Source organism: Canis aureus, chromosome 35 (assembly GCF_053574225.1).
Source record: "Canis aureus isolate CA01 chromosome 35, VMU_Caureus_v.1.0, whole genome shotgun sequence".
Classification (NCBI taxonomy): domain Eukaryota; kingdom Metazoa; phylum Chordata; class Mammalia; order Carnivora; family Canidae; genus Canis; species Canis aureus.
In genome coordinates, this window is record NC_135645.1 from 3,999,380 (window position 1) to 4,027,039 (window position 27,660).

Genomic DNA, 27,660 nt, shown 5'->3' on the forward strand with positions numbered 1-27,660 from the left:
CTAAAAACTCTACCATTGTTTGCTACCACACTTAGAAAATCCAAATGCTCTTCATAGCTTATGAGGTCTAATTTGATCTGGTTCCTTTTCTTCAAACTTCTTACCCTTTTGTCCTGTTCTCTATTCTACAGCCACTTGGCCATTCACCCATTTTCAGGAAGGTACCCAGTTCATTCTGGTGTCAAGGATTTCATAGATCCCATTTCATTTGCCTGGAACCTCCTCTTAAACATATGGCCATGGCTTATTCATTCCGCTTTCTGCTCATCCACCACTGGCTACCACTCACTATATGACATATTACACATCCATCTGTCTGTGGTGGTGTTTTCTCTTTACCTCCCGAATATAAGCTCTGTGTGGGCAGGGGCTTTGTTGGGTTCACAGCTGGGTTCTCAGCATTTGCTGAACAAATGAGTGAATGAACTCATCCCATCTGACTTGAGAACTTCCTGTGTGATTAAAGGAAATGGAGACAATCTGCAAACGCATGTGGCATCAGAATCTCAGCCCCGTGATTCCGTCATCTGGCTCCCCCGATCAATCATCTTATTCAAGACAGGTTATTATGCTTGTGTCATAATTTGATCCACAGTAAAATAAGCAGGAAGTTTCTGTTGTTTTAACAGAAGAACTCCTCCCTCTCAGCAAGTCCCCCCTGCCTACAGCCTCCCTGCTCTTTACAAAGCCATTATTCTGAGACCAATGAAAAAGAACACAATCAGCTGTCTAAACACATTGTGCTCTGTTAAAGGCTCCAGTACACACGATACGTAAGAGTACCCAAGACAGTTCATCATATCATTATTTCTCTCTCCCAGCACAGTACAGTGAATGCTAGTCCTGAAGAGGAGTGGCTCACACAATGCCATTACCACCCAGCTCCCATCGCCTGAGCCTGGAGAGCATGTAGGCGCCACTTGAAACGCCCAATTACCAACAGGTCATTTTACTGTCCCTTCTCTGATACAATTATAATAATCAAAATAAATGTCTTGCTATGGCAGGACAAGCCATCATTTTTCTGAGAAGCAGCAGCTGAAACTCATTAGCAGGTGTCTCTTCTCCTTCCCCTAAGAATCGTGGCTCCTTCACCTGACAGACCAATGCTGGGTAGAAGCTGGCCAGGAGACCCGAAGCCCCACAGTTTCAGCTGCCTCCACCCTGCAGCCCTCCACTCCCAGTCAGCCCAAACCTGTCCCTTCCCATCAGAGCAGAGACTGGGGGTGACTGGAACTTGCCTTTGACCTTGGCACCTCCCTGAAAGAATCTCCTCACCCTGGTGCCTGGACGCCTACTTATGGTGTCACCATACTTCTCATCATTTCAGTTTGGATCTCTCTCTTTTAAGATTTATTTATTCATGAGAGACACACAGAGAGAGGAGAGACACAGGCAGAGAGAGAAGCAGGCTCCATGCAGGGAGCCCGATGCTGGACTCGATCCCAGGACCCCGGGATCATGACCTGAGCTAAAGACAGACACTCAACCACTGAGCCACCCGGGCACCCCCAGTTTGGATCTCTTAAGTCTGAGGTTCTGGAAATTCAAAATGCTTAAGAACTACCTGGGGCTATTTCTAAAACTTAGGTGGGGAGGTTCAGGACAAGCCCCCCTCCTCCCCAATAGAATGTGCCACTTTGACATGTGGATTATTTTGAGCTGAAGGCACTGGAGACCCTGTGGCCTCAAGAGAAACTCTGTATCCTCCCTTAACTACATAGAAGAATCTAAATTGCAGGTCTTTCCCAGAATAAGGATGATTAACAGAGAGAAATTTTATCTGAGTGACCCATCTGTATGATAGGACAAACATCTAATTACCAAACATCGGCTCTTCTTATGGAACTGTGAAGTGCGTTCCTTTCCTCTGGAATCCCAGACCCCTACCCCCTTATCCTTAGTTCAGAATGACATATATACCTCATTTTGCCTGTCTTTGGAATTTCCATGTCTCTGTGGATTCCCTATATGTACGCCTATTAAATTTGATTTTCTCCTGTTAATCTGCCTTATATCAACTTGATTCTTAGTCTAGCTAGAAGGATCTTTGAGGAAATGGCAATTCTTGCTCCCCCAAGAAGGGAGCAAGACATTCTTGTTCCCTGTTGATAGGCACCATCTTGCCCATAGATTCTGAATCAAAAAGTATGGAATAGGACTAGATAATCTGTGTTTATAACAAGTTCCCCCGCTCTGAGCAGATGATTTTAATGTCAGTGGTTCAAGGACCACACTTTGGAAAGTACAGTTCCACATTTGCCCTTGACATCTCCCTTGTTTTCTCGGACCTATCCTTGCCTCATTCCGTAGTTCCTGCTCTCTGGCCATGCGAGGACTGTGGCTGCCAGAAGCTTCCTGCTCCAACCCAACTTTCCACCCACACCAAATCACCTCAGACCTTCACTCTTGGAGCATGTTTCCTCAGTTCAGATCTTTGATTAGCTCCCCACTGGTGACAAAGTATGAGCCTTTTATTCTTGAGCCTGTATCCAAGGCTCAAGAAATAGCATGTTGAGGTCAAGGACGTGTTGAGAATAGGGGTTATCAAAAAGAAATGACCCTGGATGGTGGGTATCTTCTCAATCATTAACATAATAATAAAAAGGAATTGAGGACATTAAAAGTACTTACAATTTCCATGGATCAAGAAAGCCCTGAAGCTCAGTAACTCCTGGGAAGGGACTTCCTCTCACTGCCTCCCACATCCTACCAGTCCTACCAGCCTTCCAGTCCTGCCAAATGGAGGCACCCAGATCCTTCCTTAGAAGGTGCTCACCATGGAATGAGTATTGTTCAATCAGAGAAGAGTTTGCACTCAGAAAATCAAAGCAAGCACTAAGAGAGAGACCTTGGCAGGTAAGGGTGGAGAGGAAGGTGGGAAGTAGGGCAACGAGGAATGGGAGGTTAGGGGTTTGGGGAAGAGTATAGAGTGCGAGGAGTAATAGACACCCAAGCAATTCCCAGGCAGGAGGGTCTGAACCTGTCTGAGGCAAGCATCTAGAGCTCACTCCCCAACCTTGCCAATTCTAGGTAGGGAATACTTGGAGAAGGCTGAACAGAACCTTCAGTGCCAGCCTCCAATGATGGAGAGAAGAGAGAGAGGGGAGAGAGGAGAGAGAGGGGAGAGAGAGAGAGAGAGAATGAATGAGAATGCTCCAAGATCAGGGACACCAGAGATGCTAATGTTGAGGATGTTTCCTACCTTGGCTGTGATCAGAAATCAGCCCCAAGGAGCAGAACCGTCCCTCTCTCCCTTCCCTATCTCCCCCAGTGCAGCTGAGCCTTAGCCCTGCTTTCTTCCTGGGTGTTCACCCTGCCCACAGGATCACCTGTCATCTATCTGAATGCATTTCGATGGACCACCAAATAACTTGAATGAAAACTTTACCGCTCCTAAATACTAGCATGGGCAGAGGGATATTATTCAACAAAGAAAAGCATCAGTAACACCAAGTTAACAAGATTGTGAAAAACAAAGGAGAATGGATAACGTCTGTTCTAGGAAAATCTGTATCAGAGATAGGTAACTATAGCAGACAATTTTACAGTGATGCAACCGATGGGAAAGGGTGTTTGGGTATGAGCAGCACTTGTCTTGTCACCTGTGGGCCTTACTGGACAAGCAGTTTGAGGATGAATCTCAGCTGTGGGCTTCATGACCTTGGGCAGGTCTCATACTCTGGAACCAAGTAATCTACGGGGGCCCTTTGAGCAATGACACTCTCACACTCATTTGCAAACCCCTCAAGGGCAGGGTCCCGGTCCCTCTGCATTCCAGTCACCTAGCATAATGCCTACAGCATAGCGGAGAGGCTAAGAGCAGGACCCAGAGGTTAGGGGGACTTGCATTTCAATCTTTACTCTGCTACCAGCAGCGTGACCCGAGGCAAGTTCCTTTAACCTTCTTAAACCTCAATTTTCTCCCCAGTAGGATGGGAACCAAACTCTCACCTGCCTTATCAGGAAGATTAATTAAGAAAAGCCAAGTGAAGAGATTAGAAGCTCAATCACGTGTACTCAGAAAGATGATGAATCTCGAGCTTTAAACCGTACAACTTTTACAGGCACATTTCATTCCAGCAACAAAATCTCTCTGATGTTTGAGTCCTGTCCACCACATACCCAACAAGTAAGCAGCTGGCATTTCAAATTTTCCAGGTGGTTCTCCCTTGGCTGTGTTCCTTGATCTCTCTGGAACTACACCCTGAGCATTTTCCTTCTTAGACGCTTTAATCCTTTCTTATCAGAAGAGCTCATTTCTAGACCTGTCATCATTCTGGTCACTTGTTTCTAACTAATCGTTCCGTGTGCAGCCCAAAGCACTCACCTTTTATTAGGCAAAGCTGTCCACGGGATCATATAACGTCCAAACTGGTTTAGTGTGATTAAGGGGGTAGAGTCACTACAGCTAGTAAAAGTTGGAATATCCTCAGTTTAAAAAATGTTACTCTCAAATCCTTTTTCCATATTCTTTGGCAGGCAGGAACTGACATAGTAAAACCTATAATTTTCTACGTGAGGCTCCAGAAAAACTGACAGACACAGGTGGGATTCATTTGTAAGCACAGGAACTATGGACTTTAATATTGATACAGTCATTCAGACGGGGAAGCCACTGAGCCTGATAAATTCGGCCCCTCACTAGCTCACCTGACTGGACTGCTTATAAGAAAGGCTTTGTTCTTAAGGGAGGGCCTTGGAGCCCCAAACATCACAGCGCCGAGACCACGCCTCACCCTTCCTGCCTTACCTCCCACCTGCCCTGCCAAGGGTGGGCACCCAGTTGGACTTCCTCTTTCCTGTCCCCTGGCTCTATCTCAGCTCTGCTTCCCGGCCGTCCCCAGGAACACCAGCTCCATCTCCTCTGCCTCGGCTCCGAGGACCACTGCCATCCCACTCCGACCACCAGGAACTTTCCTTGCTCTGACTCCATCAGGACACTGTTCTTTTGCTTCTGTGGCCCTGAACATGGCCAGCCGTGTGCCCTTCCTACAGGGGCCTGACTCCCAGCACAGGGCCTCGCCAACAGGAGGTGCACTAAAGCATTTCATTGATTCATCCTTGCAAACAACAGAGGGACAAGAAGAAGAAAGGCCGGCAAAACAAGATGGCCTGCAGAGAGTATTCAAAACAGATGCTCTGGCTATGGAAAAAAATGGAATGGAATCTGCACCTAGCGGAAAGATCAAGATTCCAGCCACTCCTTGTTCTTCTCAGCACAAAGTCAGGTTTTTCCGGGCTAGGAAGCAGTCCCTTACACCCCTGGGAACACACAGGAGTTAGGGGGAAATAAGACGTTGGGATGGATCTCGGTCAGTGCTGTCCCACGTAAACAGGAAAAACAATAGCACTGAAAAGTATTCTGCTAGTGATAGGATGGCAGGGGTGTCCCATCCGCACCTTTCTGCAGCTTAATGAAGCCCAGCTCCGGTCTGAGCCTTAGAGACTCACTTCCACTGCCTCCAAGCCCAGCAGGGAAAAGAAACTTGAGCACATCTGTTGGGACTCAAGGGAGAGCACCCACATCCAAGGGGGATGTGCAGGCCCATTCTGACTGCAGGGGTTTGAGTGGAATCTCTTTGTCACTCATGTCTACCCTTGGTTTTCATCTCTTTGCTTTACTCTGCTTTGGGCCCTTAATGGGTAAAATATTCCTACTTGGGCAAAGACCAGGCCGGAATTGGCAAGGGGACAAGCAGTCAGGTAGGCAGAGGCGGAGCACTCTCCAGCCCTCTCCCTCCACCAGCAGGAGGCCCTGCTTCTTTCTCTTCTGTCCCTCCTTCACCTTCCTCTTTCTCTGCCTCCTCCCATCCCAAGGATGAGGGATTCTCTGCCCTCGATCTTCCAGTCTCTCTCCCTTTCTTCCTCTGCCCCCATTGGCTGTCTCTGTCTCCCTCCTGTCTTGGGCTGTGTGCATGTGTCTGCCTGTCTTTCCCCTCTCTATAGAAGCACGCCTGGGGGGGCTTCCTGTGTCTTCCCCTGTTCTCTTCCTCTGTCTAGCTGGCTCCTCTCTCGTGTGGCTTTCCTATAGGATATCTGGACCAGGAGCCCGAAGACTTAGCTGCCGGTCCTGGCACTGCATTAACGAGCTGTGTGGTGACAGCCAAGTTATTTCACATCGCTGGGTCTCATGTTCCTCGATCATATGGTAGGCTAGATTGGATGGCCTCTCAGGTCTTTGACAGCTCTGATTTTATCAATGAACGAAAGAGAACTCGGCGGACCCCCCAAAACAGTCGCTGGAGAATCAAGCTGGGGTCCCCAATAGCACAAGCACCAGGGGGCGCCCGAGTCCCACTCAGAGGCTGTGGCTAAGGCCGCCAGACAAGGCCGATGCTGATGGAGGCTTTACTACCTGCCAGGCAGCCAGGGTGCTAAGCCTGTATCTGTATCTCACTCAGTCCTATGAGTCGATTCCTATTTCAGAGGGCACGAAGTGGAAGCACCAGGGGTGAAATGCCTGGCCCAGTCACACAGCCAAGGCTTGGGGGATGGGATTTACACTCGGGATGTCTGACTGCAGAGCCTGCGTTCCTAGGCACAGTTCTGTGTTCTTGCAGCCACTGATGCTCGCTCACAAGCTCTCCACTGAGGCTGCCGAGCAAACATCTCTGGAGCTCAGATGTGCCCAAGAGTCTTGGATCTTGGACTATGTGGTTGTCAATTCTCTCCTCCCTCAAGACGCCAACTCTGACTTCTCATGCCTCTGCCTATAACCGTCCCATCAATACTCTACGGCCCTGCACACTGAGTGGCCCGCTCTGATAAAATTGTTCTTTAGATTTTTCGAACGGGTATGTCTTAGGCCGTTCTAACGAACTAGGCATCTTGCCAGGACGTAATGCAGTGCATTTGTAGGCCGACTGCAGAACATGGAGCTTTCTGGATAACAGATGAGCATTGGCATGCTTTGTGAGTGCTGAGGCTATGTCCCTGTCTCCTCCACCTTGGCTATAAATACCTGGGACCCTCAAAACTTTAACACCACCACACCTGCGGGTAGGCTCCAGCCACTCACTAGCAACTACTGGGTGGGCTGAGGGGGAGGGTTAAATGGTGTTCACCTCACAGAAACAGAAGCTGGGGATCCTCAGATAATAATTTCAGCTCAAGTCAGCAAATATAAAGAGAACCCCAGCTTCATATCAAATATAGCTAAGAGTGGCCAGGTGCACGGAGAAGCAGCAGCCATGGTTTCTACTCTCAAGGAGATAGGGAATAGATGAGATGCAACATGCAAAATAAAGCTGAGGAATATATAAAGTTCCTGGGGGTCAGGAGACCAAAGTCCAAGTCTTTTGCCCTAACTGTTCAGTGCGTTATGTCCAGAAGCCTTCTGAAGCACCAGCTCCACCATCTGCTGGGCACTAATGACTGGCACAAGGGTAGGAGGTAAGCACTGGGGACTCCCTACCAGATTTGGCAGCCCTTGTTCCTCCACGCTCTCCTTTGCATGTCTCTCCCAGTGTCACTGACCTGGGGAGTGAGAGCCTGTGTGGGACAATGGTGAGTCAAGTTATGTTCCAGAAGTGAGAGTCGCATAGCCTGAAAAGAACAACGGAATTACCATCCTGGGGGATTCAGTCCTCATGGAAAATCTGAACCCATCACATCCACCCAACGTCGTTCTACTTGCTTTTGCTCAGCACCAATCACGTGATGCATGAAGTAGAGATGAACTGATAGCATCTCAATTCCAGAACTACTCTCATTTTTAAGAGCATGATGTAGAATGGCCACAGGTGTAGCTTTACTAGACTTTTTTTTTTTTCCCCTAGCTTTAGTGTTGATGTCTTGGCGGCCACAGAAAAGTCTGGGAGACGATCCAAGTCTGGATGCCACCTTCCTGTTGGGGAGGCCTTTAGCCTGCCCCTTCTTGCAGCTCCTCTGTCTCTCCCCAGAGCTCATCCTGGTGGCACAGCCATGGATACAGCAGGAGGACAAAGAGGGACACGGCACAACCTGCAGCCTGGTTACCCCCATGAGTCACTCCAAGTTCCCTGAAACAATAACACCACTGTGTGTGCCTCCGGAGGCTGGCACCTCGCCCTGTCTCAATCACAGATGGACTCCGTGCTCTCCTGTGCTCTGGGATGATGTATTTATCTGGACAGTTCCAGATGGCAGCAGTAGGCCACTGATTCATTTGCTTCTCCATTCCCGGCAGGCTCCACAAGGGTTTGGGAGCTGGGGCCAGCACATAAGTGCCCATCTCTCCCGAGGCTGAGGTGTCACCTCTGATGGCTCAATCACTTGCCCCAGCCTAAGAGGGCAGCCCAACAACAAAGTCAGGGCAGCCCAAAATTGGAGACACTCTTGAAGGTTGGTCTACTCCCAAGACTAGTCACAAGGTGAACCCCCTCCCAGCCCGTCACAGCCAGGAATAGCATGTCCTGCTCTCCCTCCAGCCTCTCTCGGTCTCAGGGCACCCAGCCCTGGGGCCCCTCCCAACAGCAGCTGTGAAGGGGACCACATGCCAAAGACCTGTCCAGCTGGCTCGCGGTGTCCATGTATATATTTCCATACGTGGCTGATTCCCCGGCGTGTGAAATGTTATTTTATATGACTTGAGATTATGTACTGGCCCCAGGAGAGTCTGATAGCATGAGTGCCCTGACCCTTGCCTCTCGCAGTGAAATCAGTAGGGAGGTGGTGTTAAGCCCCAACTGCAGTTACCAGCTCCCAACCATGGCGCTCCCCATCCCCCAGAATATCAAAACTAGAACCCAGCTCCCAGGGGTCCCCGAGAAGACAGAGAAAATATGAGGGAAAAATGAATGGGTTATTTCATTCAAAGGCATATTCACGGCAAGGCTGTCCTTTCATGGCCAAAACATAACCATTTCTTTATCATTTGTGGTAAGGGGAAAAGCTATGACTGGTATAATAATGCAAAGAGAGAGATTAAGCCAGAAATAACCTCTGATCACTAATAGCCCGTGTTTTAAATCTCATTTGCCAAGTAAAACCTTGCCTTAGAACCCCCTAAAGGCCCTGTACCCCAACCACACCCCAACTTTAGCAGACCATCTGCATCGCTGATTGAGAAGTGAGTTCACTGTGTGCGGTCCAACCCTGACAGTGCTCAAATGGCCCCCCCAGGCCCTGGAGTCATCTAGAGAGCTCATGACTGAGTGAGACCCGAGCTCTCCGCCAAAGATGTTGCCACGTAGCCGCAGGAGGTGCCCTGTCTCTGGCGGAGCCTCCTTGCCCACACCAGAGAGTGAGAAGGCCCATCTGTAGAGCTGCTCTGGCAAGAAGCATGCAACTACCAAGTCCAGATGGTGCCCGGGGGAGGGGGGAGCAGATAAGGCAGCTGGCGGGGGGCGGGGGGGGGGGCGGCGCTGTACTGCCCTCTTCCCTCCTAAATCGGCTGTGTGGGCACTTGCCTGGGACAGATGCCTGGTGCGGGCGGTGGCCCCTTACCTGCTGCACGTCCTGCTGGAAGACGCAGAGCTGCAGCCGCTGGTGGAGACGCACCTTGCGGTGCTGCCAGATGCTCTCAAGCCGCCGCTGGTGGTGCAGCACCTCGTGCACCACGTCCAGCACCTGGTGCACTGCCTTGGAGTAGTTGGCAGTGGCCGTGAGGGACTCCGAATTCCCGGGACTCAGGGGTCGCTGCAGCACATCCAGCAGGGCTTTGCCATCTTGGCTGACCTGCAAGAGGGAAAGGTCCAGTCCAGGGAGTCAAGGAGCAGGCAAGGCACAGAGAGGCAAGGGCAAGGTGCCTGGGGACCCCTCGTTAGGGACACTTGAGGAATATGCCAGCCAGAACTGCCCTGGCGCTCAGCCCATGGCCTGGGGCCGGGGGGGGGCATCCTGAATCCTGGGAGAGGGGAGCAGCTCAGTCTCTCTCTCTCTCCCCCTTGAACCCAGCAGGGACTTGGCCTTGTTCATTTGTCCCCAGCGCTTAGAACGGTGCCTGGTCCGTCATACCTGATAAGGATTTTGACTGATTCCCTGAGCAGGTCAAGCAGCAGCACCTCATTTCCGAAATGAAGCAAATATAAATTAATACCATAAACCTCTCTCCCTCTTCTTCACCGCCTCTATCCAGCCCTAAGCTTCTAGATGTGCGACCAGAGGCAAGTTACTGGACCCCTTTGGGCCTCAATTTCCTTGTCGGTAGAACAGGGGCAGTAAGGGGACAACCTCCCGGAGCTGCGGCAAGGGTTGAGCGGGTTCCCCGCAGAGTGCCCAGAATAGGCCCCGGCAGGGAGGACTGGCTCCCGGTTCTGTTCTCACCATCAGCACCTTTATCATCATCATTGCTCTCTCTCCTGTCTTCCTTAATTCCCCCTCACTTTCTTTCTTTTATATTTATCCTTCTTTTGCTCTCCTTCTCTATAACGTCCTTTTTTCCTCCTGAGAGTGCTAACAACCCCCTCTTTCCAGAGCGTGCAGGGTAAGGGACCCACCCCTTGACTGGAGATTCAAGAGCAATGCTCTTGCATCCCCCCCAACATTCGCACTCAGTGCTGAGACCAGTGGGGGTCACATCCCCTGTCATTCCTTATTGGAATCCTGGCACAATGAAGGGCACCCGCCTCTCTGTAAAGGGGCATCATCTGGTCAACCCCTGTGGCTCTCCAGTGCTGGCAGAGGATGTGGGAGAGCATGCAGCTTTCCAGTTGAAATCAGTGGTGACCAGGGAATTAGGGGATTTTAAGGCCCTAAATTAATTCGGTTAACGATGAAGTCAAAGTTGGCTTGGAGTCGAAGTGGTCTTCCTTCTAGCAAGGTGGGGAAGCGGGTCTGCTCCTACCTGCAGCCTTGTGATGATGACTCAGGAGCCGTTTGCTGTGCTCCGGCCTCCCCTCACCCCTCCTCGGGTCCTGATACTAGCTAGCTGAGGGTTCAGCAACACAAAGGCATGTTACACCCTGTTCTCAGGGCAACAGGTGTGGGGCCAGGGCGAGGGCTGAGGAAGAGGAATACTAGGTAGAGAGTTCTGTAGCTGAGCAGGAGAGGAAGCCTGGCTGGAGGAACACGGCCAACCTAGGGGACTACCGCTACCCACCCCATCCCACCAGGCCTTATGGGGGGCCCCATAAGGCACCCCCAGGGCAGGGCAAGGGGAGGGGCCACGTCGGTAATATGGAGGCAGCACCCTCCAGAGATGTGAATGAGACAAAGATCCTGCGGCCAAACCCAGGAGAGCTCTCCTCAGGGAACTCTGGGCAGGTGTTGTCTTCGGCACCACGCTACGTCCAGGGTGGGGTGCTTAGAGACAGAAGGCCACGTCCTAAGATCCAGGTCACTAGGGCCCCAGTCCTCTGCTGCAGTGCACGTCTGCACGAGGCAGGGACAGCCCCAGCCTGCTGACCTCTGAAGTGGGCTTGGAGGGAATGTCTGTCCCCCAGCGCTAGGGCCTGAGAAAACACCGGGTCTCTCTGTGTATTGACATGAACACCCCCACAAGTGTGAAATGTGTAAGGGTAACAGTAATCTCACTTGTAGGCTCTGTGTTTATGTCTTACAGGAGTAAATTTAGAGATTCTTGACCTATGGGCAGGGGCACAGGGCACAGTTCTAAGAGAAAGCCCTCGGCCATTTGGATCCAGGCTGATGAGATCAGATTTGGCTCACGAGTCCTCCTCCTTGCCTCCTATACTAACAAAACCTGTTACCATTTGTTTTTTCTTTTAGCACTTATTACTGTCAGGCCCAGGGCCGCGCATGTTCCATGTGCCATCTTTGTGATCCTTCAAGCCACAGGCCAGTGTTATCACCTTCATTTCACAGAAGACAGTGAAGCTAGAGTACCTAACTTGCCCGAAGTCACGGCAATAAGCAGGGGGGCCGAGAGGCAACCTCAGCTTGGACTCTGGCAAAAACCTTTATCCTCCCCCACAAGCCCCCGGTTCCTTGACTTCTGCGTGCGTCAAATTTGCCCCGTGGTAATATTTATTAAATGTAGGTTCCGGGTCCCACTTGTTGACGTTCTGATTCAGTCTGGGGTGGACCCAGGAACATGCAGCTTTACCCACTTGGGAAAGCACTGCCCCAACTCTCCTTGCCCCATGGGCCAGATGTGAATTGGCTTTCCCCCTCCTCATCCGGCTGCCTTAATTGCCCCATGGCTTTATGTCCCTCAGCCTCTTCCTCAGAATCCACGCCAGTTAGTCAACTCACCCACTTGTCTATGTCCACACAGATGCCCCCACATGCCCCTTTCCTTTTCCTTGGAAAGCAAAGTCAAGAAGCTTCTGCCCCCTTCTTAACTTGAACCATGTGGCCAGCCTTTGATTTTTCAGTGAAAGAGTCTTTTAATTTGTCCTTCACATCCATGGCGGCTTCTCACTCCTGTAAACATTTATCTCTACCCCATGGTGAGTTCTCCTCTGGACTCTCTCGTGAGAACATTGGTATTTGTTGATGAGCTGATTCATAAAAGGGGCAGCAGAGCTGGTGTGTACACACCTGTTCACCAGCCAGAAAGGAAACTGAGGAGCAGAGCCTTGCTTTCTTATATTTGTCTTCTAGGGGAGAGAGTCTGGTCTTCACACATAAGGTGAGGAAGGTTTGTGTGTGTGTGTGTGTGCGTGTGCACATGCACACGTGCAACAAGGTGGCGCCTGCTGATGGCTGCATTGTTTCTGCTTCCTGGCCAGAGACCTCATCATTCATAGATCAAAGATCTTAAAGATGCCTCCAAAGGGAGAGAAGAGGCCTCTCTCTTCTCCCAACTCCAACCCAATGCTCTCGCCATGCACCCACATCCACGCACACCCGAGACCCCTGGGTGTCCTGTCTAGTCCTCACCTCTGTGTAGGCCTGGGTCACCTGCTCGTACAAGGACTGGTGGTGGTGGATTGCCAGCTCCAGGTCCTGCATCTCAGAGGGCAGGCCACCCTCGCTGCACATTTTGCACCAGGCGTCCACTCCTGACAGGAACTGAAAGGAGACAGCAACTGGGTCAGTGTGGAGCACGGGGGGTGGGCAAGAGGCAGATTTCGTAGAGCCGGGCAGATTCCTTGGGAAGAAGCATCAGGACCTCTGGGAGCCTCAGAGACCACTGCAGAGGGTGGAGTTTTTTCTTTAATTCTACAAACACACCAACCCCCTGAAAGAAGTCAGACGAAGCACCTCTGCAAGAAGTGTGGTTTCCACAAAGATGACTCTTGAGAAACCGCTGGGGTGGGAGCCATCTACGTGTTCGACAGGCTAATCTACACACTGGCTAGAATGTGTGGGAACAGCTCACCACATCACATGGGTACCTCAGAGCCCCTTGTCCTATGCACGCTTGTCCTATGTGCAGTATAACCGGAATGTTGTCACACACGTATAATGGGTTGTGAAGAGGAACAAAGAACAGCTCATACGAGGCCATCAGGTACCCCAGGGAACTTGCAGAGGCCCTTCCCACCGGCGATGGAGGTTAATTAATGCTGGATGAGATTCCCACTGTTGGGTCAGTATGCTCAGGGGTGGGACAGACTCCACTGTGCCTATGGCAGCGCTGGTTCCTGGGATGTGACGTATAGATAGAGATCTCAACAGACACAAAATTACTTAAAAATTAAAATTAACAACTGTGGAAGACTATGGGTCTCCATGCACAAAAGGTGAGCTAACTGAAATCACTCGGATTTATTAGGTGGAAAAACACACCTCTAAAATGCAAATAATTCTTCACCCAACAGTCTGGAATGGTTCTGTCTGTGATTCCTCTCGCCTGGGTGCACAGCTCCATTTAAATTAATTGCCTAAATGTCTTTTTATCTCGTTGCCTAGAACAGCCCATATGAGGACAATAAAGAGCTGCCTAAATAAATGCATAATAGCCTTGAAAAAATAGCCTTGAATCTGTTGTTTGGTGTGTGTTTGTTTCCCCCAGCTAAAAAGAAGCATGGTTTATGAGTTTCCCTGAAGGACTAGAAATACCTGAGGAAATTGCATTAAAAAATAGATACAAATAAAATTGGTCTTGATCCCAAGCAGTCCAAGTCAGGAAACATCAACTAGAAGCTGACTCCTCCAGCTACTCTCGGTTCTGGCATTGCATTTTCTGCAGCTGCTTCAGTTCCAGTCCTGGTGTCCGTCATCTTGCAGACCCTGGCCTGGTGGCTGTCCTGGTTGATTTTTCATTCCGTATGTCTTTATCCCATTAGGTCACAGCTTAACAAAACTGGAAGCCTGCCAGGTGCCATCCAGCATCAGGTTGCATACACTTGCTAACATCTCAGAAACTTCTTTGCTCTACCAATAACCATTTTACAGAGGCACCTGAAAGCAACTTGGCATTCATCTGTCAACCTTGGGGGGAAGTGCCTCTCCAAGGCCCTTGGGATTTCTCTGTAACGCCCTACGAAGAGTCCTATAGCAGACCCCACAGAATGGTTAGTTCAAGGAGAGGCAGAAAGGGAAGTACTGAATCTCCCTTGCCAATCTGGATAAACTTTGAACAAAATGTGTAAATGGTGGGGTTGAAGAGAGAACCCTACCATTCGACATGAATATTCTCCTGGTCCTAGGAGTGAACTAGTCATTAGCAGTTACTACCATCATCCTTAAAAAAAAAAAAAAAAAAAAAAAAAAAAAGGTCTAGATCCCTTTCAACGTGTGGGGCCCCTGACTTATGACCCAAGTATTTCAGTCTTTGGGAAGTCTCAGGTAGAAACAGACACGGGTGAGGGAAATACAAAGATACCGAGATAGTGTGTTGAACAAATACAGTAGTCATGTCTAGGATTTAAAAAAGCACAATAGACACCTTACATGTTCCACCTCATTCTTATAATAGCACTGTAAGGTTTATGATTATCTTGCATTAGAGATGAGGAAACAAGCCCAAAATGGTGAGGTGACTTGTCTAAGAGTGAATGATTAGAACCTACGTGTACCTGGCCGCAAAGCGCAGGCTCTTTCAATTATACCATGCTGCCTTCCATGTTAGGTGGGTAAAACAGGGGGAGAGATTTAAGGTATGACCTCATCTAGGACTCTCCACCATCTGTAGGCTACCCAAATGTCATACAAAGAAAGGAATTTAGAGGTTAAAACCACAAGCTTTAACGTCAGACACAGCTCTGTTGAAATCCCAGCTGTTGTAGATTGTGTGATTTTCACAGTGGTGTGTTAGTAAATGTTTAATCATCAGTGTGTGTGTGGTGTGTATACATATGTGTGTGTATACACAAATATATTGTAAACTTTACTGATATAAAGGATATGTAATACATAATTTACAGAGAATAAAAACATATACAATGCTCCTTATTATAAATTCTATAAAGCCAACTGATTCTCAAAGAATGTTTTTGTTTGTGAATGACAAACTTGTATGAAAGCTAGTTGATATATTCACTTGTGTTGAAGGGTGATACAAAAGTGAAAAATACCTTAAGGCTTCCATCAGAGCATTCCTCTTTCATCAGTGATGTGAGTGACTTCTGTGTTAAATGGAATAATAGTTTTTGGATATCAGAATATTTCCTCAATTTGGTGTGCTGTTATTCACAATGTAAGAGCTATAGACAGGACACTTTTAGGTTAGTCTGCACTTCAAAATATGTTTTTCCTCATTTTCTTAAGACTCCAGATAATCAACAAAAACAATAAATCAAGGCCTAGTTTATGGCATTCGATGATTCCCATGGTGTAAAACTTCTACCTTGGTCTTTTTCAAGCCATCAAGTGACATCACAGAATGTGGAGTTGGGAAGAGTTCATCAGGAGCACGCAACTGTATAGTATTTTCAACGCAGAGACAAATAGATATAATTTCAAGAACATAAGTAATAATAAAATGTAGTAAAATAACCGGGAGTGATGAGTTTTGAGTATCTACTGCCTTTGTGTTTAATATATTTACTTTAAATCGATATAATTTTAAGTAATGGCAATGTTTAATAGCCCGCTCACAAATTTCCTGAAAAATCTGACATTTGGCTCTCCATAGGCTGGTTAGAGCCAGCCCCAACACACCACTAGTTCTTGAGAAGGTCACTTAATCTCTCTGAGCTGCAGTGCTCCTCTCTGTAAAACGGGTTAGTGATGTCACTGACCAATACCAGTAAGTAAATAGCAACAAATAATTATATTTCCATCCATTGTGTAATTATTACATTACTATTGCCCATGGCAAATGCTTCATGTAGGAGTAATTTCCCCCTGCTCTCAGCACTCAATGATCAGTATTTAGTTTCACCCCTTTTGTCTATGCTCTGGAAATGTGGTCAACACACACACAGGCACACTCCCCCAACAATAAACTAACAAACAGAATGTAAACAGCTCTAGGTTGCTTCTTGTGTGGATGTTAAACAAAGCCACCCAGAGTGGCCAACGTTTCCTTGTGTACACAGGAGCCAGGAAAGCAGCAGAACAGGGGTTACCGCTGTAACTACTCAGCAGGCTCTTGAGTGTTTCAAGAAGAGAGGAGGGGCTCTCTACACAGACCGTGTATGTACTCTCACCCTTCCAACCAACAGCAACCACAGCCGCTCCCTTGGCCTCACCTGCTCAGCCTTCTGGTGGAACACCGCAGACATGGCAAGGATGGTGCTGCGTTCATCCAGAGCAGCTGCGAAGCTCTTCCACTCTTGGTCCAGCTGTGTGGAGATCTGCTTGATTTGCTGCGAGGCATAATGACCAGCCTCAGAGAGGCGAGAAGCCACAGACATGATGCGGTTGATGTTGACATATGCATTCTGGGAAGCAGAAGAGAGGGAGCACTTATTGGGGCAAGCTGGAACAGCATCCATTGAGCACCTTTGGGGTGGGTGAGTATTTGGAGAAGGAGACTAGTCAAAACAAAAGTCTGAAAGAGCCTAGTATAGGCCACACTAGTGTATCCATTTGGGGCCCAAGCGAAGTCTGTCTGCAACATAAAATTTCAGCTGAAAGGAGGTATAATAACTGAGATCTTTCATCCTGGGGCATCAATATAATTTTTGTGTCAACTATTAATGCACATGAATGTGGTCACTTTACATGGATGCCCTCAGCACTCCCCACACTTTGGAAACATGATGCTTCCAAGAATCACTATGGAAACAGAGCCTCAAATTAGGGCAAAAGGCACCTCTCTTGCTCAGGAGAGAGTTAGACCCAGGTCATTATTGCCTCCTACAATAGGGTAGTGGTGTTCATCAAAAAGAGCAAAGGACATGTGTCACATGATAATTATGCATCTTCCTATCACCAAGAGAATTTGCTGAAGCCCCACCCTTCTCCCTACCAAAAGAGCTGGGACACTAGCCATCAGTCAAGATTCAAATAAAGAGAGCATTTGAAGCAACAGGTCTTCCATGCTAATAATATACATCTGAAACTAATGATGTACTGTATATTGGCTAAACGAATTAGAAAAAAAGATCTGTGGGACCCTTTCTTAGCTCTACTAGACTTAGACATATTTCCCTACCTAACCCCAAAAAAGGCATCTGTGGGGTATGCCCAAAAAGCATGTGTAGGGCTCTCCTGGCCCTGTTGACTTCTCTCATCATGTGTTTTGTTTACAATCATTCCCATCTTTGATAACCAATTAAAAATTCATGACCATGTGTGGTTGTTTCCTACCAGGGCAACAAAAAAAAAAAAAACCCTCCAGGAAGAAACAAGGCAAAAGAAAACCCCCACAAACACAAGACAGTAGCGAGCATGATTATTTTTAACTGCTACTTCCTATTAATTGTCTGAGGTGTCAAAACAATCAAGTAATATTGTGGCATCCACAGAGAGCTTCTCTGAATCAGACAATGTCTGCCTGAAGAAGGACTAGGGCAGCAAGTTGCTTGTGCACCTCTGTTCTTTGTTACAGATCTTCTCAAATGACAAGAAATATTCTTCAGCAATGGCATTTTCTCCTCGCTCTATTATTAGCTCAGGAGTAGTTCATTAATACTGGGTAAATGAAGGTTTTTTTTATTTTCCTTCTCCTCTTCCCTCGTGGTCCCCCTATTCATCTTAGCTGTCCCTGACCTCAAGCACTCCGTCCCAAACCCAAGCCAGGTTGAGAAGGTCTCTCTTCATTTAAAAGGCCTCTGTGGAAATTTAAAAGATTAAGTGAAGTGCTCAAACACAAATCCATCCCGATGTCTAATGACCTCCATGTGCGATCTCTTTCTTTAGTCTGGCCTAAGACCTTTCTGAACGCAGTACATTTCCTTAATAGAGCTAGAATCTTGTTATTTGAAATAACTATCCTTCAAAGATTCGGCAATCATTATCAGCCTTGTTTTCTGAGTTAGGACACAGATTCTATTTAAAATTAAACTCTATTTTATAGAATTGACAGAAAAACCAACCCTACTTGGAAAGAAAAGAGGTAAAAGGCATGTACTGATTTTAATAGTTCTGTCTTGTAAGGGAATGACATTTGGATTCCCCCAAATTTCTTGCTTGTGTCACTGTCTTGGTTTAGGTTGCCCCCAAAGTAGACTTGAGACAAGAATTTGGGTCAGATGACTTATTTGAATGAGACTGCAGAAAGCAAGGTGAGGGAGTGGGCAAGTCAAAGCAAAAAGGAAAGAAAATGAATAAACGATGTGTTTATTAATGGGTTAGTGCTATAAGCAATTAGAGGTCGTTCCTTTATACACCAAATCCAACTGCTCATGGTTGAGGGTCCCTCCTGGAATAACTCCATGGCATTTCCAGCCTGACCTACACACAGACACAGGCCAAACGCACCTCTCAGGTCAGAGAGATGCAGGAAGCTACCAGTGTGTATGCAAACCACCTGCATTTTAACCGCCAGGGTCTGTTGAGGGGATACAGGTGCAGCATTGACAGCATCCAATGGAGCTATCCTTCCAAACTAGATTCAAATCCTGACACTCCCCCCCTCCCCCGCCGCCACATTTATCCAGATTTATCTAGTGCTATTGGGTTTTCCTGTCCTAGGAAAGATCTTGCGTGCTTTGGCCAGATGGGAAGCAAGCAACACAGTAAGAGCAGGGCACTAACCTGTCCCCAGGGTCCCTCATGGACATCTTATGGATGCTTGGCCCCTTGTCATCACTGCCTGTTTACATTCTCTCCCCACAGAGAACATAGGGAGGCATACTTCTGCTCACTTTTAGGAAGAGCTTTCTAGCTATTAGCGATGTCTAACTGTGGCCACCTCTGGAGGCTGTTAACACTTTGTCACTCATTCAAATATTTATGGAGAGTTGGCCAGGCTTTGTGTTGGGGGCTGTGGGAGATCAAAGAGGCATGAGACAGAATTCCTGCCCTTGGGGGCTCACAGCTGAGATAAGAAAAGTCCTCAAATAACTGCAATTTAGAGCAAAATGAAGTAAGTGTTCCTACAGGGGCGGAGACAACTCGCTGTGGGGATGCAGAGGAAGGGAATCAGAACTCCTGGCAGGGATGTTGGGAAGGGGCTTCCTGCACGGAAGGGGGTGGTGAGGCTGGCGGTCCTCCAAGGCCCCCTGCAACCCTGAAGCCTGTGATCATAAATGAAAGCTAAAAACAAACAAACAAACAAAAGACCACAGCTTACATTTCACATTCTAGAGACTAGCACAGTCAATGTCTTTTTGTTTCCTTATCAGTGGGCAGGGAAATGTCTTACTAAAACTAACAAATGATTATGCTTCACAAAAGAAGTAGAGGGAGTATTCCTCACAATAGAGGGATAAATATAATGTTGACTCATGAACTTGCTCATTATTCTTCTCTATAGCCCCCCTTTCAAAATAGCAAAACACTGCAGGCAAGTCATGTGGTCCAGGTTCGTCATCCTCACCTTCTTCATCTTCCTTCAGCCTAGAACCTGAGACAAACGGGCAGCTAGATTCTAAATAGCAGCCAGAAACCAAATGAAAAGAGAGAAATGGTAGAGAAGGTCTCCCAATGACTTAAAAGGAAAGAGCAAGAGCTGGGTTAAGAGTCTTATGGATAAATAGGGGTGCTTAGTCATTATGCACAAAGACATGTCATGGCCTTTGGTCAATCCATCCCTGTGGTTCTTCTGTGTCACTGTTTATGCCTCTGTTAAGGAGCATTTGGGAGTCATGTTTGTTCTGGGGATGTAGTCAACAGGAATAGATATTTTCATTCTTTATGGCCTTTCCATTCCCTACCAGGCACCTCCTCCACTCCCTCCAATCTGGCCCTGCCATTCTTCCCTGCCAGCCTAAAGTGCCCTTCCCTCCGCAGAGCTGTCCATCAGTCAAGGGCATCAAAGTCACTTGGCCAGGAGTCAGGAGACAGGAGTTCTGGTCCAGCTCTAATACTCACCCAAGATATCATTTACCCCTGTGCCTCAGATTCTTTAACCTTAAAATGAGGGGGTTGAATGAAATAATTTCAGACATTTTATTTGAATAAGCAGGGTTATTTCCAGATTGAATGTAGAAAAAACTTAGGAGGTCACAAATCCCCCACATAAATGCAGTGCTATTAACATTATCATTATTCACAGTCTCATGTAGTCCAAGATGTAAACCGGATCTGCTCTGCCAAATGCAATGCACCTGTAGCACAGGGTGTGGCATCAGCCACCTCATCTTACCTGCCACCCCACCAAGGTGTCTCCCTTCCACCATCACTCTGGTCACAACTGGAGAATATAATTAAATTCCAGCAAAAATCTCGCTAATTCAAAAGCCCTCTATACTTATACCCTGCCTCTGCTCTTGTTGCCTAAATTCTGTTTTCCTGTTTCATTCCTGCAGTCATTAATTGGGGATCACAGGATGGACGGCCCTTCTCCCAAGGCTTTGTCTTGTGCGGTGATGAAGCAAAATCAGTGAAGAAAGCATCACCCTCCTGAAAGAACTCTTTGGCAGAACCTTGATGAAAGTTTTCAGCTGCCAAAAGGTTTTCACTTTGAACCTGGTTCCTGGCTGCCCTCACTGGCTACAAACACAGGCAAAGTTGCTTACAAGATAATGATAACTTTCTGTTTAAAAACCCAGCTAAATTTTTTTCTCTAAATGAAGGTTCTTACGCAATACACACTCTGAAAGAGATACTGGTTCTTCTAGAAATAATCATTTGATAGAAGCTATCATTTCGGTAACCCTAAGCTCTGTGCCAGGGGTTGATTGTAAGAGCAGATCTTTGCTGACTGTATTATTTGAACCCCATTCACTTCACTCTTAAAAGTAGGGGGGATTTTACACCTTGGCCATATGTCCCCGTGCTAAATCAGAAACGCTCTCCTGTGGGTTACGTGAGATAACATAAAGTATCTAGTCTGTTGTCTGATATGTAACTGGTAACTCGATGAATGACATTAACTCACCAAATCAAGTGCAAATCACATCAAAGTATTAGTAAAAAAGCGTAACAAAAAGGAAAACCTATCAACTATTCCAGCAGAAGGCAAATATTTCTACAACCCCAAATCCCACAGTATTTCACAAAAAACATTCCACAATGTCCCCTTCTGTTCCCAGGGAGGAGTTCCTTTCCACAGGAACCTGTCACATGTGCCCAGCCCTACAGCAGGCAAAGCTGCTCTAGCTGCTTGTCAGGACACTGCCCTGCGCATCATACCCTTCTCCTAGGATTCAAGGGTCTGGGCCCTGAATTGTCCCCAGGTCTTTCTGTGACCCAGAGAGATCAGAGAATTCAGAATCAGCAAGTGACTCACTCTGTGAGCCATGCCCTTTCAACACAATGTCCTTTCATACCTCCAGTTGGAAAACCAGAGGTCTTTGCCTCTTGGGATAGCCTTCTTAGGGCATCTCGACTACTTTGGCATTTCCAGAGTACCCAGAAGTGGGAATGTCTTGTCCTCACACAAGGGGCCAGACCCTTTGCCTTATCACTGATGTCAGAAGCCTCTTCCCCAGGCCAGGCCTAGGGTCCTTCACTTTGTCATCCGGCGGCAACGCTTCTCGTGCTCACCTCTAGAGAGGCAGAGGGGAAGCCCTGAAGAGTTGTCTCATCTCTGGGAAGAATGAGTTCTGCACATAGGGCTCTCAATTCTATTCTAATTAACGGGCTGCAGTTTTTAAATTATCATCATGAAAAATGGAAGCTGTGATCTCTTAAGATTACCACAGGAGGTGAGGCACAGCTGCCACGTAGGGGCCACTTTCCTAAAAGGGGCTCAGTCCAGACAAGCCGTGGAGACCTTGACTCTCCAAATCCAAAAGTCCAGGGAGGGAAGCCAGGCAAACACCTAGCCAAGGGCCAAGATACTCAGCAAAATCACTTGGATCAAACGAAAACTGATGTTAAATCAGAATGCTAAATATAAAACATTTAAACAATATGGCCTCAGCTGAGAATATACATATCACTAACATTATGTGTAGCAGGGAAGCACACTCAAATGTTATTATTACTGAATGCTTATTTTGCACAGATATGCCTGGTGGTAGGACCTTCCCTCTAGGCTCTTTTTGTCATCTTGATTCTTTTATGTATAGAGACGTGTTTAAAAAATAATTTTGGGATATACATATTTTTAGTAACTGGGGGAAAATGTTCTAAAACTATACAGAGGAAATATACAGTATCTAATCCCCAGCTCTTTCTCTTACCACTGATATTAATACATCAAAGCATCAACTATCTATGGGTGTTGGAACTAAGGGGGAATTTATATTCAACCTTTTACTTTTCTTGAACTCATTCTTTTTATTGAGACACAAAAGTTGTTTCTAGTTTGGGGCTTTCTTCCTCTGCAAATAATGCTAGGGGTTGTAGAGTATATTTAATTTTAATAGATTTGGTATTTTAATTATTTTATAGTTTTACAAATTATTTTAATATATCTTCAGTGAATCTGGTCAGGTTGCATTCCATGAAAGCTGTAATTACTCAAACTCCTCCACCTCTTTTTACTATAAAAAAGCTTTATTTTTTTTTAAAGTAAGGCACAATTTACTACCAGTGAAATAGGTAAGTTTTAAGGAGCAAATTATGCTTTAATAAGGAAAAGAATATAAGCACACTTCAAGTTTTTTAGAAGCCAAGTTCACGTAACCATCTCATTTTACAGTCATAAAAAAAAAAAATAAAACCCAGACATGTCTTGCACCCACTTAGAAGGTGTTTAAAAACTTATTAAATCAAAAAAAAAAAAACTTATTAAATCATTTAGGAGGTAGGTTCAAAGGCGCTGGAATTCCTAGTCTGCGTGATCCTTCTGTTTATAGCTATCTTTTTCTCATGCCCTACAGCTTATATTAATTTAAGTTTTTGTTTTGTCACACTGAGAGGGAGCCATAAGGAAAAATACTTGGAGATTTTCCCATACAGCTTTCAGAGGCTCCGTGAGTAGCGTTCAGTATCAGTAAGTAGATAGATCGTGCCAGAGCAATGGAAAAAGCTGAGCCTCACCTCCTCTTTCCAGCTTAATGGTACCATATGTATCGCTTGCATCTTCACTAGTACCAAACGCACTTTGGGTCCTGCTGCTGTTACAGCATCAGTTTATGATTAATTAGTTTAACATTACCATGTAAACCTGCTGATCCCACCTCGAAACATATGGACACTGGGATAGTAACATCTGGAATAAGAACTGTCCATGCTTGAAACTCTACTACAATAGCTATGAGATGTGATGAGCTCTAAATGAAATCTCCAACTTCTGCCTCCCACAAACCACAGGGTGCCCTCAAGGGGGCTAAATAGGGCAGTTGATGGATGACTATCTGGTCAGGTCTGGCCAGACAGTAGGTCAAACCATGTGGAAGCCATCTGTCACTGTCGGGTGGAGAGAGGAAAGAAGTTGGAGCAGCCCCGGTGCTCAGCAAAGATAACATTGGCCCATGAATCCCTCTGTCCCTCTCGCTTGGCTTGCTGTAGCAATGTTTCCTCCAGCAATTGCTTTACAAACCATTAAGCAGTCATGAAAACAAGTGCCTGGCCATATGTCCAAGGGCCAAGGAAACCCAGGAACAGATTTTAGTAAAAGAGAAATCGGTCTCTCTCTCCTTTCTCAGTTCAGAGTGAAACTTCTTTAGAGAGGTGAGTGTCTTTGTAGGAGACAGTGTTGCAGGATTCCAATATTAGGGAAGAATTACCCATTCTTCCCTAATATTTGGCTGGAATCAGATCTGGGAAAACCAGTGGGGAAAGTGTCTGGGAACAATATAGCTCTTCTGGGTTAGAATATAGTAATTTCAGGCCGCCTTTTAAGATTGAAATCAGAGGCTATAAAGCTTCATGGAAATATATTCATCAGTTTTTTCTCTCCAAACCCTTTCTTGTGTAGGCCTGGCTATTCAGAGCTCGGTCTGTGTGTTGGCACAGCCTGGGAGCTGGTTAGAAATGCAGAATCTCAAGCTCCTTCCCAACTTTCTGATTAGAATCTGCATTTTAACAAGATTGTCCCAAGTAATATGCATGCACATTAAAGTTTGAGAAGCTCTGTAGATGGGAACTCTGAGAACAAGAACTGTTTCTTCTAGCACTCCTGACCCTGACAATAATACCTGAACATTTGCCAAGCACAACACTGTGCCAAGTGCTGTGCTTAAAATGCATGATCACATCTCATCCTTACAACACCCCTGGCAAAGTACTATCATTATCCCCACCATTTATAGGCGCAGTGGTAAGGCTCTAAGAAATTGAAATAACTTGCCTATGATCACACAACCAGGCAGGAATCACAGAGTGGCAGTTAGCACCTAGTGCTCATACTCTTTCTATAGAGAGGAAAGCAGTTGGGTTGGCCAAGGATGTCCCTAAAGGGAGAGAAGATGATGAAGAGAAATTTCCCCCCCAAAGATTCAATCATTCACATCTCAGAGAAATAGGGTTTCTGGGGAGAGAATTTAATAAAAGTTTCTACATCTCTGAAGTCTCCCTATTGGGGCCCTTGACTTGCCCTTGAAAATCCCATAATAACCCAAGTCTAGAATGGGCAGGAGTCTCTTGTTCTCTCCCTCCTTGGAGCAATAATCTTTACCTGAAAACCTAAGGCCAGTCACCTGAAGAACAGATCCCCAACTCTGCAGAACCTCTGGAAAGCTCAGGATTAAGGCAACTCTTTGCTCCTTTAATTGATGTCTTGCCTTATTGCTGGAGTTTAAATCTGCTGTCTTGGGATCCCTGGGTGGCGCAGCGGTTTGGCGCCTGCCTTTGGCCCAGGGCGCGATCCTGGAGACCTGGGATCGAATCCCACGTCGGGCTCCCGGTGCATGGAGCCTGCTTCTCCCTCTGCCTGTGTCTCTGCCTCTCTCTCTCTGTGTGTGTGACTATCATAAATAAATAAAAATTAAAAAAAAAATAAATAAAATAAATCTGCTGTCTTTCTCAACTATATATCCAACAATGTAAGACACTGTGCAAACAGAGAATAAGACAGACAAAATCCCTATATGCACATGGAGCTTACATTTTAGTAGAAAAGTCAGATAATAAATTGATAAATATTTACTATACATATTTCAGTTCTATATAAAATACAGCTGAGAAGAGTATACTATGAGATGGGACTGGGAAACACTACTGAAAATAGAGAAGTCAGGGCAGGCTGACCCCTGAAGTCGGAGGTGAGAGCTGAGCTTATCTCTGAATGAAGTGAGAGAGTGAATATGTGGCTGTGGGCAGGAAGAAGCTCCAGGTAGAGGGGACAGCAGGGGTAAAGACCACAAGGCAAGAATGTCCTTGGTGGGCTCAAGAAACAGCAAGAAGCCGAGGATGACTGGAGCAGATAAGGAGGTGGTAGAGGCTGAAATCTGAGAGGTAACTGAGATCTAGACCATGTAGAGCCTTGTAAGCCACAGTAGGGACTTCAGCTTTTATCTTGAGATGGATAGGAAGACATTAAAGCATTCTTGAGTGGAGGAGTGACACAATATAATGTATCTCACTCTTGGAAGCAACATTCAGGCAGTTGTGTTGAGAATGGACTGGAAGGGAACCAGGTAGGAGCTACAACAACAGTCCAAGCAGGAGCTAATGGCAGCTTGGGCGAGGGTGGTAGCTGTGGAGGTGGTGACAAGTAAGAAGGTAGATTCTGGAGATGTTTTGAGGGTGGAGCCAAAAGGACTTGCTGATGGAAATCCTGTAGCTCTTGCTCATTTGTGGGCCTCTGGCTATGTCAGGCTCTCTGACCTCTTCTTTTTGTAATGTTCCCTTCCCCTATGCCTACCTGGTCCTGACCTCTCAGTTTTCAAACTTGCCTACATGTCCTTGAGCAGTCTCTCTGTCCCTTATCTGGCATTCCTGGCTGGCTACCACCCATGCCCCAGAATGGCATATGCAACATTACTGCTGCTTATTTTTATCAATATTTTATATTTGTGTCAAGCTTTACGGTTTAAGCCCTTCTGTGTACATTATCTCATCTGACGTGCTAGGTTTCATAGGCCATTTCATGCTTTTCATTTGGCTCCAGGAGACCTCAAAGAAGAGGCATGAGTCAGCTTTGGCTGAATTTCAGGCAAATTAACTCCTTGGCAGCTGCAAACTTGTCAGGGAGCAGGCACTGGCTGCATGTGAGTATGTAAGAGTGGGTGGGTAAACTGAGCCATGAGGTTCAAGGGATGCACACACCAAGAGGGCCCAGCAAATAACCTGAGGTCAAGGGACATGTTGATGGAAGGCCTTGGAGAGCAGTGGACCGAAGCCAGGAAAGAGGTCCTAGGGCTGTGGGCAGAGAATTAGGAGTGAGGAGGAAGAGGCAAGTCTGGGGCCTGGAGGGGGTGTACAAACAAGAGAGAAGGTAAAATCTGAGTGGTCAGCCAGGCCCTGGGGATCAGCTCAGAGCAGGCTTTCAGAAGGGACCCGGCTGTTTGGCTGACTGGTGAGAAGAGCCAGCACCGTGCATCAGGACAAGGCTGAGAAAGTCTCGGCCGCAGGGAGCCAAGGAGCATCCCTAAGGTTTTTCTGTTGAATTGAAGCCAATCCCTCAAAACAAAACAAAACAAAACAAAACAAAACAAAACAAAAGCTGATTAGAGACCAATGCACAAAGTCAAGTGGGGCACCTAAAAAGGTTGGGATGGGGAGCTAAGAGCAGGGAATAAAGACAGATAGTTCTTCTCTCTGGAGCCTCGTGATCTTAAAGGGAAATCCTCACTTCCAGTTCCACAGGCTCATTATCTGGTAGCTTTAGAGTTTGACCCCTGGCCATTGTCAGGTGCTTTTTTCTCTTCACCCTGAGCCCATGATTCTCAATCTGGTTCTCAACCTTGTACCTATTTCCTGGGCTCCACCCCAGCACAGTTAAAGCAGAGTCTAGGGCTGTGGGGTCCAGATGGGGTGTTTTTTTTTTTTTCAAACTTCCCCCAGGGGACTAGAGTGGGCAGCAGGATGAGGCCTGGGGCCGTAGCCACGTGCACCAGTTTCCCCGGGCCCCCTCCAAAGCATCTTCCTCCTTCCTTAGGACATGTTTAATTCTGACAATGGTGCCAAGAGCAAGGATTCATAAATGGATACCGAGCAGATCAGAAAATAAAATCTAATCCTCCTACTGGGTTGGAAGAAAAGCGAAATTCCACCCACAGGGCTGTTTGTGGAAATACAAATGCCGCATCCTGTTCAGCTTGATTCGTAAGAATAGGTCTGGCTGGTGATATGTGCAATATCTTACAAGTATAGGTTTCCTCAGAAGGCCCGCCTTAGGAATCCCAGTGTTGACAGCAAACCTAGGATCACATTCACTCTTGTCAGGGAGGAACACATTTTAGTTGCTTTACCTCTACCTTTAGGATTAGAACCTCAGAAACAAAGATGCTCGAGGTCAAGGTGGACCATGAGAGATCATCCAGTCCACTAGTTCCT

At 46.8% G+C, this 27,660-nt stretch overlaps 1 protein-coding gene across 23 annotated transcripts in view; it reads right to left on the reverse strand.

Moving 5' to 3' along the window:
• The window catches only part of KALRN (kalirin RhoGEF kinase), a 660,095-nt gene that overhangs the window by 365,953 nt on the left and 266,482 nt on the right, over positions 1-27,660 (reverse strand). For all 23 annotated transcript variants that reach the window (XM_077884356.1, XM_077884355.1, XM_077884353.1 and 20 more), the window contains 3 exons: positions 16,470-16,661; positions 12,769-12,900; positions 9,430-9,660 (listed from right to left, as the gene is read on the reverse strand). In XM_077884356.1, coding sequence (XP_077740482.1) covers positions 9,430-9,660; positions 12,769-12,900; positions 16,470-16,661 — 555 coding nt within the window. The remainder of the gene's footprint in view (positions 1-9,429; positions 9,661-12,768; positions 12,901-16,469; positions 16,662-27,660) is intronic.